Source organism: Calypte anna, chromosome 22 (assembly GCF_003957555.1).
Source record: "Calypte anna isolate BGI_N300 chromosome 22, bCalAnn1_v1.p, whole genome shotgun sequence".
NCBI classification, from domain to species: domain Eukaryota; kingdom Metazoa; phylum Chordata; class Aves; order Apodiformes; family Trochilidae; genus Calypte; species Calypte anna.
The window spans coordinates 2,566,667-2,580,857 of NC_044267.1; the positions used below are offsets into that span (position 1 = coordinate 2,566,667).

Genomic DNA, 14,191 nt, shown 5'->3' on the forward strand with positions numbered 1-14,191 from the left:
TGGGTTTGGTTTTGGTACTGCTCAGCAGTTACTCAAACATCCCTGGTGTAACCAAGAGCACAAATGCAACCAACCAGCCCCAAATCATCTACTCTGATGACAAAAAAGCTCTGTCCCAGCCCAAACCAGCACCCTTGGGTGCTGAGAGGGGCTGGCAATGCTGCTGGTGCTTTCCCATTGTGTTGGGAAAGGTCCTGGGGGGGTTGGACTCAAGTAGTGCAGGAGTTTGGTTTGGGATATTTTAATTAATTTTTTTTCCCAGCCAAGTTGTCCTGAGCTTGAGGTGAGAACCTGAGCAGGGGTAAAGGGGTTGAGGATGGTTGGTGGGTACCCCCAGACCTGCTGGGCACTCAGTGCATTCATCTTTCCATGCTGGCTGGAGAGTGACAGGGACAGCAAAGCCACCCCATGGCCAAGGGAAGAGGAATTAACCAAAATCAGGGAAAAAAAGGTTTCTGGCCCACCACTGGTTTGCTGCTCATGTTTCCCAGCCTTCCCTTAGGCAAGGCTAGAGCTCTGGGATCACTGGGGTTCTCCCTCCCTTCCTCCAAGTCCACTTTCAAACTGATTCCTCACAGCAAGCAGAACCACCACCTACTTAAAAAAAACCCCAATAATCAGTTCAACAGCTTTAAACCCAAAACCCAGTTGAGATTTGCCCACTGAGTGTACAGTATGAAGCTTGCTGGCCACCTTAGAGATGTTCTACAAGCAGAAGGCATGGCATGATCCAAACCAAAAGGATGATCCAGTTGAAAAATCAGCAGGGATCCTGCAAAGGCCCTTCTCTGAGCTGATCCTGAAGATGTCTGGGTAGTACCAGTGCTTCCAAGCAACAGTCCCACAGGGAGATTTTGCAAGAGTTTCAAGGTTTTTGGCTTGGGTGCAGTGAATTGAAGGCACCATTTGGGATTTCAGAAGGAAACACCAACATCAAGCTTGTAGGAAAAGGAAAGGTCCTTGAGGACCTTGAGGAAAGGACCATGAGGTTTGTAGTTCATGAGAGCATCAACTCCCTCAGGCTCAGCTGAAGTGTACAATGCCTCAAAAAAGAGCTACAAAACAGCTTTTTTTTTAAAAAAGGATAAAATTTAAATGTCCTTTGAGGTATTTATGGCTTCATCTTGAAGTGGGGAGAAGCCTCTCCTGCTTCTCAACTGTCTTCATACTGGAAATCTCCCTGCTGGACCAGCTTGGAGGTGATGGTCTCTGCAATCCCTCCCAGATTGATCTTGTGCAGGGTATCCAGCAGGATGTCCACAGAAGCTTTCATCCCTTGTCTGCTCAGCCAGGTGTTGAGCATCTGGAAGAAGGGCTCCAGGGAAGATTCATTGTGCATAAAGGCAAGGCCAATGTCATTCTCACTCAGATCAAGGGCTCGACCAAATCTTTTCCAATCATTGCAGGGCACATCCTGGGCAAAGATGTCCAGAGAACGGCGTAAAACTGGAAGGGTTGGAAGGAAAAGCTCAAGGTAGAGCATGGAAAACTGGGGCAGAAAGGATTCTGCACAGAGAACTCAGCCCACAAGCTTGCCCCCTCCCTCAGGACAGTCCCTGAGAGCCAAGACTTACTGGTAATGGGGTCTCCTTCTGTCACTGAGACCAGCTTCCTCCTGGGTGGTGCAGTAAGAGACAATCTTACAGCCTGGAAAGATAAATGTCCCTCATTAAAAGGGGGAGTTGGAGACACCCCCCCCCATCTCTCTCTCTCTGGGGGCTGTTGGGGCAGGAGACCACCACATCCCCCATCCCAGGACACCCATCACTTCCCAGCTTTGAGATGACAGCAAGAGAGAGCTGGGAGAGGTCCCAGCCAAGGAGAGGAGAGCTCAGCAGCAGCATGAAATCAGCAGAGGACTCTGGCAGCCAACTGCAATGAGCAGATTTTACACTCCTGAACCCAAAAGAAGGACAAGAGAGCCCTCAATGCCTCTCCACAGAACCCATGGTTCAGCCTGGGAAGCCCCTGGAGCTGATCAGTTTGATGAAGAGAGAGGAAAGCAGCAGAGTTTGGCTGAGCAGAGGGACAAACTCATGTACCTCTAGTCCTGGAGCACTGGGAATCCCTGAATCTGATTTCCCAGGGAGCAGCTGATCCTGGTAGACACGTGTGTTGTGATCATTGTCCCTTGTCCCCAGGTCCCTCTGATGGTACCTTCTCACCTGCTGCATCAGGTAGTTCTGTGGTAAGAGAGGAGCACAAAGCAAAGGAGTTGGGTGGTTCCAGGAGGGCAGGGTCTATGCCAGCCCTTTGGGGATGTCACCTATAGCAGTGACATCCACCCCGCAGTGGTTTCAGGGCCCTGGCTCAGCCCTCATTCCAGCACAGCCCTCCCTCTAACCCAGGGTCCCCACCAGGGCCCTTGGATGTGCTGGCACTGGGGAGGGGGCTGCAAGCACCCCACATAGGGCACAGCACTACCAGAGCCATCCTCTGCTTGGCTCAGCTCTCCCACATCCCTGCAGAGCTGTGCCTCATCTCCCTGCTCCTCCAGCCTTCCCAGGAGCTGCAGGCAAAGTGGGGAGCAGAGGGGGGGACCTCACCTCAGCACCCCAGAGCTGCTACCCCATGCTGCCACCCCAGCAACTCACCATTGTGCTGCAACACTTCCTGCTCAGGTCCCTCCTGTCTCCTGGAAGATGAAAATGATACTGTGACCCCTCTTTCCTCAAGCAGATCTCTCTTCCCACCCAGCCCACACTGACACAGAGTTAGGGTGACCACTCTGGGGGTCCCCCTGCACCCCATGCTTACCTGGGGACTGGCAGCAGCAGAAACAGCAGCAGACAAGAGTGAGCAGGACCACAGGTGCCAGCACTATGAGTGCAATCTGGTAGCCTAAAGCAGATAAAACAAAGGCTGTGAGAAGCAGCTCCTGGGGTCCTCAGCTCACCCCTCCACCCCTTAGCCCATTCCCCCCCTCCAGCAGCCCCTCACCCACTTTACCAGCTAAGCTGGAGCTGCTGGGGGTGGCAGGACCACAGCGGCGGTCGCTGTGCGGCGTGCAGGGAGCCAGCTCCACTTCCCCCTCACCACACCTAGGAAAGGGAAGAGAGATGGGACAGGCTGAGCACTTGGGGGGGGGCTGCCAGCCCAGATCCTGGTGGCACCCTCCCCATGGCACCCAACTCACCGGGGCTGGCACTTCTGGCACATCTCACAGGGATGATCCGGGGAGCAGAAGGTGCCGTTCCTGCAGGCGCACTGCGTGTCGCTGGTGGGTTGGCAGGGCCTCAGCTCCACCTGATCTGTGGGACAGAGGACAAACTGCTCCACCCCAGCCCCTCCCCACACTCCTCCTCTGCTCCCCTTCCACCCCACGCTCCTCCTCTGCTCCCCCTTCCACTCCACACTCCTCCTCTGCTTCCTTCCTCAAGGCAGCAAACGACCCGAGCTGACCCGCGAGCCCCGGGGGAGGTGAAGTCACCCTGCTCTTGAGTCCCAGCCTTCCCTTTTCCTGCTCCACACCTCACCGTGCCCATGGGCAAAGCAATGATCCCATCACAGCTCCACCAAGCACCCTACAAGACTGCTGCCAGCCTGGTCCTCCAGGTCCTTGCTGCCTGGAGGTCTGGTGTCCAAGTTTTGCACAAGAGATGCTGCACTGAACGGAGACGGAGCTCAAAAAGCAGCCACCACCCCAGCTCCAGACCCCCTGCAGCCTGAGCCACTTTTTGGGGATGCTCCAGGTGACAGTCAGAGGTTTCCTGTCAGCTGAACCCAGCCAGCACTGTCCCCTCATACCTTCCCTACAGGTCTGGCAGCCCAGGCACTTGGTGAAGCCATTTGGGTATGCAATGTATCCATCTGATGTGCATGGTGAACACTTGCTGGAGCCCCTCTGCTCATGACAGTGCTCTGTAACATAGGTGCCTGCAAAAAAAAGGGGTGAAAGAGAAAGAAAAGGGTGAACATCCAGGCCAGAGACATCTTTGAAGAGAGGGAGTTGATTCTGTCAATGCAGGGGAGGAACCAGATGGGTCTTTAAGATCCCTTCCAACCCCAATCTCTTTAGGATTCTGTGATATGGGAATCAACACAAGGAAAACATTCCCATAATGACCCCTTAGATTGGAGCAACGTGGTCTAGTGGGAGGTGTCCCTGCCCATGCAGGGGGGTTGGAATCAGATGATCTTTAAGGTCCCTTCCAACTGAAACTCATCTCTGAATCTCATGACAGCAGAGCAGTGGGAAGCTGAAGGAGCTTTCCATTGCCTCCTCTCAAGGAACAAGGATGCTCCAGCTCTGCAGGCAGAAGCAGAGCATGGCTGCTGGGGGGTGATGTTTGAGACCACCTTACCTGCAGGGCACTTTCTGCAGTAGAGTTCACTGTCTTGGACTCGGTAATACTCATCCCTGCTTAGGTCCAAGGGATCCAACCTGTCCCTCCTATTCCATGCTGCTGCAGCAGTTCCCAATACAATCTCCCTCTAAAAAACAAACAAACAAACAAAACCATACAGAAAAATCTGGGTTAAAAACCAAGTCAGCAGAGCAAGGGAAGAAAGAGAATGGCAAGAGCTGCTCTGATGAACTGGGAAAGGAGCTCCGGGATGGCTCCTGCTGGCCAAACCTCCCCTTGATGCAAGTGAATGGTACTTTCCCTGTCCCAGGGTGGTTATTTCCTTGGCAAAGTGTAAGGAGGAGGTTTGCAGAGGGATTCCCATGTGTTAGGTTATCAGCAAGGCAAAGGCTCCCCCAATACTTCCTTGGGCTAACACCAGCTCCCCCTTTCCTTCCCCAATTTCTGAACCCGCAGCCCCGAGAGAAAATGAAAAGGGAGCCAAGAGGAACAGGGAGGGCGTTTGTGGGGAGGAAACCAACCCCATGCCAAGGTTGGTAGGTAGTTCCTGTGCTCACAAGAAACACCCAGGCTGCTCCAGGCTCCAAGGGGACAGCACAGCCTCCAGAGTTTCCTTTTTATCCCCTTGTCTGGCTGGGGATGGGGAAGCCGAGGTTTCCACCAGCTCCCCGTGCACCTTCCTGGTGGCTCAGCTCTTGCTGGGACAGGAATGGCCACTCATCCCAGCAAGGTTTGTCCCAAAGGCCCTGCCCAGCACAGGGTAGGGCTGCTCCATGGATATCAAGTGGATATAAACTCTGCCCTGGGTTGCAGGCAGGGGTGGGTGGTGCCCGGCTGTGGCGTGTACCCAGTGGAGGTGACGGTGACAATCTTGGCAGAGCCACTTTCTCCTTTTCCTCCCAGCCCTGGCCCAAGAAACCTGCCTCAGAAAGCAAATATTTCTCCTGTGAGTCAGCAAGTGCCTTGCAAGGCTGAAACAATAGAGACACGAGCTTGTCCTCGGAGCTGATCCTCCCCCCTTTTCCTCCCCGGACACTTCCCACGCTTTGTCCAAGGAAGGGTTTGAGTGCCAGGGCTGGAAGCACAAGGTCTGACTGACGGCCACGATGGTGACACAGATCCACAACAACCCCCCACGGAGAGCAAACAGGCCACCAAGAGAGCTGACACCCTGACACACATCCCAGCTTTGCCTGGACAGACACACAGACCCCTTGGGAGAGGCACAGATCCCTCGAGGAACCCATCTCCAGACTCTGATGTGAAGGAATCAAACCCCCATCCCTCCAACAGCTCCTGGGGCTGCAGCTCCCACTCCAACCAGGAGTTTCCAAGTTGATAAAAGTGCTTTTCTCTCCAGAAAAATGCTTTTCTATCCAGGTCAGGAGAAAAGTCTTGCTGCCACAGGGCTTCTCCCATTCAGGTTTTTAAAGTCTTAAAGGATGGAGATTGGGGAAGCTGTCCCCATGGGGGAAGAAAAAAAACAAAACCCAAAGGATATTTTTTTTCCCCCCCATTTAAACATTTCAGGGCTGTGAAGGTGATGACAGCACCAACATCCCATTATCTGCTGCCTGGAAAAGGTGCAGGAGTTCCTTGGTTTTCATGAAACAGCAGCACAAGTGCCAGATAAAGTTTATCAGCCCCTCTCAGCAAGTGCAGCTCGAGTTCATCATCCCACCACAGAGCCCTTGGCAGCAGAGCCCTGCCAGCCCTGACCAACCCATCAGTCCTCCAAAACACCAGAAGAAAGCAAGCTGGGAGCTGTGGGTGAGAAGCAGTGGGATTCCAGAGTAGTTTTCACCCACAGTAAACATCCCAAGAAAGCAGCTTTGCCTCGAGGCAGAGGAATCACCAGGCACAGGAAACCCCAAGAAGCCCCAAGAAGCTCAGCAGCTAAAAGGTTCTGGATGATGAGGTCTGGAAAGCAAAGCTCTGGGAAGCACCAAGCTTTGAGCTTTTCCTCCAAAGAGTTCAAAAAGACCCTCAGAGACCCTGAGAAGGATGCAGACCCCTCACTGACCTTGAAACAACCCTTGGAAGCAGCAAGAGAGGCTCTCAGCATGAAGAACCAAGGCTGAAAACCTACCCCAAGCAGACGCCCCCCTGGGCCTCTGCTCCAAGGAGACAGTTCTGATAAATGTGGGGGTTTTCCCCACACCAAAACTTTCTGTGGCTGGAATTTGAGCTCCTGCAGACACAGAGTCCCAGCAGCTTTCCTCCTCAGGACCAGTGGCCCAGGTCCAGACATGATGCAATAGCAATGGTGAGGAAGGAACTGCAGCCATATCGTGTGATTACCACGTGGACCATCCCCCTCCCCTGTTTTTATTAATTACAATAAAAAGAGGGGGAAAAAATTAAAAAAAAAAGAGGCTGGTGAGGCTGGGTTTATCTAAGTAAATGCTCGTAAACAAGATAGGGAAGGAAATGAATGAGAAACTGACTCACTGTTAAACCTGGTGGGGTCAGTGCTGGTTCTAAACACAGCAATTCCACACCACGTGTAGCACAGCAGGGATTAGAGACCTGGATGAAACTCAGGGTGGGATCCTGGGATAAAACTCAGGGTGAGATCCCCAGAATAAAACTGAGATCCCTAGGATAAAACTCAGGGTGGAATGACCAGGATAAAACTCAAGGTGGGATCCCTAGGAGAAACCTCAGGGTGGAATGACCAGGATAAAACTCAGGGTGGAATGACCAGGATAAAACTCAAGGTGGAATCCCCAGAATAAAACTCAGGATGGGATCCCTAGGATAAACCTCAGGGTGGAATGACCAGGATAAAACTCAAGGTGGGATCCCCAGAATAAAACTGGGATCCCTAGGATAAACCTCAGGGTGGAAAGCCAGGGATAAAACTCAAGGTGGGACCCCTGGGATAAAACCCAGGGTGGGATCCTACTGACTTGAGGTGGGATTTCAGGTATTTACAAGCTCTATACAAGGTATAATCCACGGGGAAGAAACAGGAAACGTGCAGGTGGGACTTTCTGTCCCAAAACCCAGCGGTGCTGAGGGGTTGGATATCATTTGGGAAAGTTGGAAAGGCAACAAACATTCCTGCAGCAGGCAGCCTGGAACTGCCCCTACCCGTTGATGCCTTCAGGCACCCGGAGCAGTCCTGGGCATGTGGCAAAATCCTGACACTGGATGGCGAGCTCGGAAGGGGGAGGGACCGGGAATCCCCTTCGGCACAGCCAGCGCCATGGGGCAGATCCCTAGAGCCATAGGAACAGATCCCAGAGCCATCCCAGAGCCATGGGACAGATCCCAGAGCCATAGGACAGATCCCCAGAGCCATCCCAGAGCCATGGGGCAGATCCCAGAGCCATGGGACAGATCCCCAGAGCCATAGGGAAGATCCCAGAGCCATCCCAGAGCCGTAGGACAGATCCTCAGAGCCACAAGACAGATCCCCAGCCCCACATCTCCTACAAGCCCCATAGCTTTCACCCGTGCTGGCTGCCCCATGGCCCTAGGAGGGCTGAGATCCCCCTTCCCCTCTTACTTCCATGCTGCCACTTCCACCCTGCCCCACACCCCCCCACACCCCCTAACCCCGCAAACCTGCCCCGGTCAGCCCCCCACAACCCTGCTCCCCCACAAGGGTCCTGCCCAGGTGAACCCCCCTATAACCTCATCCCCCCTCACCCCCTTTCCCATGTGAACCCCCCTATAACCTCAGCCCCCCCCCCCCCCACCTCCTGGGCCGGATGAACCCCCCCTCACCCTTCCTCTCCCCACACCCCCCAATTCCACTCATCCCCCCATAACTTCTACTCCCCCTGTGCCCCACACAAACCCCACTCCAGCCCCCAATCCCCTCCACCCCAAACCGCTGCTAAAGCTGGGGAACCCCCACCCCCCAATCCCCTGCTGCCTCCTAGGTGAACCCCTTGCTCCCCCCCCAAGCTTAGGACACCCCCAACCCCACTGCTGCCCCTTCCCCACCTTCCCCCGATCCCGCAGGACCTTTTCCCATCCCCTTTTCCCTATCCCTCCACAGCACTACAAGCCCGGGCTTGTCACCACCGGCACCGCGCAGCACCCACGGGGGTCCCCGCACCCCCCAGACCCCTTCCCCGGGGTCCCCACCGTCGGTCCTCGACCCCCCCAACTTACCGGAGAGAGCAGCAGAAATATCAGCGGAAAGAAACAGGAGGCTCGGAGCGCGGAGCGCAGCCCCCCGCGCATCTTGCGCGGAGGGGAAGGGAGAAGAGGGGGGAGCGCAGGAGCGGAGCCGGTCCGAGGGTGAGGATGGCAATGGGGACAGCTATGTCACCAAGGAAGAGGTGGCACCCAACGCGGGGACTTCGGAGTGAATGGAGGGTGTGAGCGAGTCTAAAGCTTTATACCCGGGGGGAGGAGAAAGAGGAGGAAGAGGAGGTCCGGGGGGAACCGAACCTCCCCGTGCTCCCGACGAACCACATGAGGGTTCCCTGGAACACCCGATGGGACCAGGAGCCTGAGCTCACCTCTCACAGAGCTTTGGGGTTTTGGTGCCTTTGGGGTTTTCGCTTTTTTTTTTTTTTTTTCTTCCTTCTCTGCCAAAACCTGTTACAAAGTTCTCAAACCAGAAGCTGCCAGGGATATTTCTGTCAAGGTGTTCTTGCTCTTGTCTCAGTGTCCTTGCCCCTCTCAGGGTGTTCTTGCCTCTCTCAGGGGGTTCTTGCCCCTCTCAGGGTGTTCTTACCCCTCTCAGGGTGTTCTTGCCTTTCTCAGGGTGTTCTTGCCTCTCTCAGGGTGTTCTTGCTCCTCTCTCAGGGTGTTATTCTTCTCTCAAGGTGTTCTTGGTCCTCTTTCAGGGTGTTTTTGCCCCTCTCAGGGTGTTTTTGCCTCTCTCAGGGTGCTCATGCTCCTCTCGAGGAGTTCCTTCTTCTCCCAGCGTGTTGTTCTTCTCCCAGGGTGTTGTTCTTCTCCCAGGGTGTTGTTCTCTCAGGGTGTTGTTCTTCTCTCAGGGTGTTCTTGCTCCTCTCGAGGAGTTCTTTCTTCTCTCAGGGTGTTCTTCTTCTCTCAAGGTGTTCTTGCTTCTCTCAGGGGGTTCTTGCTCCTCTCAGGGTGTTGTTCTTCTTCAGGGTGTTGTTCTTCTTCAGGGTGTTGTTCTTCTCCCAGGGTGTTCTTCTTCTCTCAGGGTGTTCTTGCTTCTCCAGCCTTTTTCCCCCATCCTGCAGCAGCCACCTCAAGCAAGGGATCCCCATTTTCCATTTTTTAGTTTTCCAGGGGAAAAAAAAAAAAGAAAAAGGAGTCCCACCAACACACAGCAAGGAGAAACCCGGGCCAAGGCAGCAGAAGGTGTAAAGGCTCCACCAAACCCCTCACTTTTCTTGCCAAACAGTCACCCCTGAGCTGGCAAGTGGGGAAATTCCACCTTGGGTTTGTTGTTCTGGTGAAGGGAGAACTCCTGCTGCAAGAGGAAAAAAAAAAACACCATTACAAAGTGAAACCTTTGAACTTTTCAGCTCTTCCCCACTCAGGTGGTTTGGAGAGTGGGGAAGAAAAATTACTCTGTCCAGAAAATAAATAAAAATAAATAAATATGAAGGCAGAAGACAGGCTGAGCTTTGCCTACCCCTAAGGAGCCTGAGTGTGGGCTAACAAGGGGATCCAACAGCCCCAGGCTCCCTTCCTTCCTCCAGAAGCCACCTGAGTCACAGGAGGTTGGGGATGAACAACTTGCAGGCAGGGGAGAGCCTGAAAAATGGGGTGGCAGAGCTCAGGTGGGGGGATGCAAGGTGCTCACCTAAAATGAACCAAAAAAAAAGGGCTCAGAGCACTGAAAATTGGGGGATTTTCAAGCAGTTTACTCTGTCTCAGGAGGTGGAGGAAGAAAAATGATGCTTGCCTAAAATGAGCAAAAAAAAAAGGCTCAGAGCATTGGAAATTGGGGGATTTTCAAGCAGCTCGTTCAGCCCCAGCAGCTGGAGGAAGGCAGTGAGGGGATGAGCAGAGCTGCACTGAAAACAGCTCAAAATCTGGGTATTTGGGGAGGATCTTCCCTGCAGGACCATGGTCATGGGAGAGCAAATGAACAGGAAAAAAAAGGGGCTCAGAACATTAAAAATTGGGGGGTTTTCAAGCAGTTTACTCTGTCTCAGGAGGTGGAGGAAGAAAACTGATGCTCGTCTAAAATGAACAAAAAAAAAGGGCTCAGAGCATTGAAAATTTGGGTTTTTTTCAAGCAGTTTACTCTGCCCCAGCAGCTGGAGGAAGGCAGTGAGGGGATGAGCAGAGCTGCACTGAAAACAGCTCAAAATCTGGGTATTTGGGGAGGATCTTCCCTGCAGGACCATGGTCATGGGAGAGCAAATGAACAGGAAAAAAAAGGGGCTCAGAGCATTGAAAACTGGGGGATTTTCAAGCAGTTGACTCTGCCCCAGCAGCTGGAGGGAGAAAAATGATGCTCACCTAAAATGAGCAAAAAAAAAAGGCTCAGAGCATTGAAAACTGGGGGATTTTCATGCAGTTTACTCTGTCTCAAGAGGTAGAGGAAGAAAAATGATGCTCACCTAAAATGAGCAAAAAAAAAAAGGCTCAGAGCATTGAAAACTGGGGGATTTTCAAGCAGTTTACTCTGTCTTAGGAGGTGGAGGAAGAAAAATGATGCTTGCCTAAAATGAGCAAAAAAAAAAGGCTCAGAGCATTGGAAATTGGGGGATTTTCAAGCAGTTTACTCTGCCCCAGCAGCTGGAGGAAGGCAGTGAGGAGATGAGCAGAGCTGCACTCAAAACAGCTCAAAATGTGGGTATTTGGGGAGGATCTTCCCTGCAGGACCATGGTCATGGGAGAGCAAATGAACAGGAAAAAAAAGGGCTCAGAGCATTGAAAACTGGGGGATTTTCAAGCAGTTTACTCTGCTCCAGCACCTGGAGGGAGAAAAATGATGCTCACCTAAAATGAGCAAAAAAAAAAGGCTCAGAGCATTGGAAATTGGGGGATTTTCAAGCAGCTCGTTCAGCCCCAGCAGCTGGAGGAAGGCAGTGAGGGGATGAGCAGAGCTGCACTCAAAACAGCTCAAAAATTGGGTATTTGGGGAGGATCTTCCCTGCAGGACCATGGTCATGGGAGAGCAAATGAACAGGAAAAAAAAGGGGCTCAGAACATTAAAAATTGGGGGGTTTTCAAGCAGTTTACTCTGTCTCAGGAGGTGGAGGAAGAAAACTGATGCTCGTCTAAAATGAACAAAAAAAAAGGGCTCAGAGCATTGAAAATTTGGGTTTTTTTCAAGCAGTTTACTCTGCCCCAGCAGCTGGAGGAAGGCAGTGAGGGGATGAGCAGAGCTGCACTGAAAACAGCTCAAAATCTGGGTATTTGGGGAGGATCTTCCCTGCAGGACCATGGTCATGGGAGAGCAAATGAACAGGAAAAAAAAAAAGGGGCTCAGAACACTGAAAATTGGGGGATTTTCAAGCAGTTTACTCTGCCCCAGCAGCTGGAGGGAAAAAAATGATGCTCACCTAAAATGAGCAAAAAAAAAAGGCTCAGAGCATTGAAAACTGGGGGATTTTCAAGCAGCTCACTCTGCCCCAGCAGCTGGAGGAAGGCAGTGAGGGGATGAGCAGAGCTGCACTGAAAACAGCTCAAAATTTGGGTATTTGGGGAGGATCTTTGTGCACCCAAGCCTGTTTTCTCCTTGCAGAAGTCAGGGCCTGTGTGTGTCAAAAAGAATTAATGTGATTTAAAGGAGCAGAATGATTCCTGGTTGTTTCCTGGGTGGGTACTACTATTACAAGCCCCAAAAGTATGCAGGGCCTTTTGTTTAACCAAAACCATGTGTTTTGTGCTCAAGATGCTACTGACTTCAGTTGAAGTCATTTGGCTTCTTTGGGAATAACTTTTTATTTTTTTTTTCCCAGTTAGAATAAATGTTAGTCCACTGAATTTTCTGCATATTCAGCAGGATGGGGAAGAACCTGGACTGTCCACTCTCCAGAAAAACCCCAAACCCCATCTTTTAGGGAACAAATCCAGAGGGGAGGAGGCTGGATGAGGGACATGGTGAGATTTCCCACTTTGCCCTTTAATTTATACCACATTTTATCTCTTCAGACACCCCAGGACCTCCTCCTGCCCACCCAAAAAAACCCCCATAATCTTTTCCCCTCCACCTTTACAGACTGGAGTAAGGGAGAAACCACAAAGGGAGAATTTTTCTACCCAAACAACAGCAGCTTTCTCCTTGGCCTGGGGATGCTCCCCCTCTCCCATTCATAGGATGGGCTGGGTTGGAAGGGAGCTCAGAGCTCATCAAGTCCAACCCTTGATCCACTCCTGCTGCAGTTCCCAGCCCATGGCACTCAGTGCCACATCCAGGCTCTTTGGAAAGATCTCCAGACACGGAGAATCCACTCCTTCCCTGGGCAGCCCATTCCAATGCCTGATCACCCTCTCCAGAAAGAAATTCTTTCTCATCTCCAACCTAAACCTCCCCTGGCACAACTTGAGACCCTGCCCTCTTGTCTTGCTGAGAGTTGCCTGGGAAAAGAGCCCAACCCCCCCCCTGGCTCCAACCTCCTTTCAGGGAGTTGCAGAGAGTGATGAGGTCTTCCCTGAGCCTCCTCTTCTCCAGCCTCAACACCCCCAGCTCCCTCAGCCCTTCCTCACAGCAATTCTGCTGGATCCCTTCACAGCCTCCTTGCTCTTCTCTGCACCTGCTCCAGCACCTCAAGCTCCTTCCTGAACTTCCTGAGGGGCCCAGAACTGGACACAGGACTCAAGCTGTGGCCTCCCCAGAGCTGAGCACAGGGGCAGAATCCCTTCCCTGGACCTGCTGGCCACGCTCTTCCTGAGCCAGCCCAGGATGCCCTTGGAATTCTTGGCCACCTGGGCACACTGCTGGCTCATGTTCAGCTTCCTGGCAATCCCAGCTCCCTTTCTGCCACTCTGTGCCCAGCCTGGAGCTCCCCATGGGGTTGTTGTGGCCAAAGTGCAGGACCCGGCACTTGGAATGTTGAACCTCATCCCCTTGGGATCATCCCAACTCTCCAGTCTCTCCAGGTCCCTCTGCAGAGCCCTCCTGCCTTCCAGCTGATCCTCAGCATTCCTCAGCTCATCGATCCCAAGGGGTGGGATCATTCACCAGCCAAGCAGGAATTTCCACCCCGGGCATGTTGTTTCCATTTAAGGCTTTCAGGGGGAGGAGGGAGGAGAAAAAAAAAGTGGTGAGTGTGTGGTTATCACCCAGCCAGCACCCGTTCCTTATCTCTGCCACCCAACTCACCCCCAGAACCAGGACCCCCCCAGCAGAACCCAAGTGGGAGCACAGAGGGGGGGGAAGAAGCATTGAGGAGAAAAAATGAAGCACTGAGGAGCAAAGGAAGGGATCCCCCGTGGATTTGGGGATGTTCAATCCCACCCTTTCCACCTGCAGCTCTGTGGGGAAGGAATAAAATGAGGTTTGGGCTTTTCTCTCCCTCCCCATGAAAGGAAATTGGAGCCCAAAGGGGAAACCCAAAGGCCCCGGGGGTGTTATCAGGTTCGTGTTTAACCTCCCTGAGGCAGTTCAGACCTGAGGAATCTCCATGTCCTGACAAATCATTTGGCTTTTCAGGAGCTGGGGGTGGCTCTAATCTCCCTTTCCAGAGGGTTTGGCTTTTAACTCAGCTCCTCAGAGCTCCCCGGGGAGCCTGGAGGTGCCTCAGGATATTTTATTTTTTTTTCCTCAGCTCTTTGCTGCCTGGGAGGCTCCTGAAGCTGCCCCGATTTTTGACCTCCACCCCCCCTGTAGATAATTAATTTGTCACCTAACTGGCAGGTGACAAAAAGGGGATGGGAAAAGTCTTGGAAGAACTGGGAACTTCATAAAACAGAACTCAATTCCCCCTCCATCCATGGGGAAGAGGGAGTAAACCACCCAGTGCCTCAGTTTCCCCCCTGCTGCA

The 14,191-nt window shown here is 52.7% G+C and overlaps 1 protein-coding gene across 2 annotated transcripts; it reads right to left on the minus strand.

Annotated features, from left to right (window-relative positions):
* Positions 1–113: 113 nt before the first annotated feature.
* On the minus strand, positions 114–9,717 carry LOC103533775 (tumor necrosis factor receptor superfamily member 10A). Of its 2 annotated transcripts, XM_030464005.1 has the most exons (11): positions 8,789–9,717; positions 8,436–8,624; positions 4,305–4,434; positions 3,748–3,876; positions 3,137–3,251; positions 2,950–3,041; positions 2,758–2,841; positions 2,595–2,635; positions 2,043–2,183; positions 1,575–1,647; positions 114–1,446 (listed from the first exon to the last, which is right to left on the minus strand). In XM_030464005.1, the coding sequence occupies exons 2-11, from the start codon at positions 8,505–8,507 to the stop codon at positions 1,154–1,156; spliced, it is 1,170 nt and encodes a 389-aa protein (XP_030319865.1). In that variant the 5' UTR covers positions 8,508–8,624; positions 8,789–9,717; the 3' UTR covers positions 114–1,153. The 2 variants fall into 2 exon arrangements, with proteins under 2 accessions (XP_030319865.1, XP_008497901.1); XM_008499679.2 differs by lacking the exon at positions 8,789–9,717 and having other exon boundaries at positions 8,436–8,694.
* Between the last annotated feature and the right edge of the window lie 4,474 nt (positions 9,718–14,191).

Excerpts from the sequence above, each read along its gene's own strand:
- LOC103533775 (XM_030464005.1), bottom strand. The coding sequence starts at position 8,507 with ATGCGCGGGGGGCTGCGCTCCGCGCTCCGAGCCTCCTGTTTCTTTCCG. Across the intron at positions 2,184-2,594 it reads GGAAGTGTTGCAGCACAATG|AACTACCTGATGCAGCAGGT; the intron begins GTGAGTTGCTGG and ends CTCTTACCACAG. Across the intron at positions 1,447-1,574 it reads AGAAGGAGACCCCATTACCA|TTTTACGCCGTTCTCTGGAC; the intron begins GTAAGTCTTGGC and ends CAACCCTTCCAG.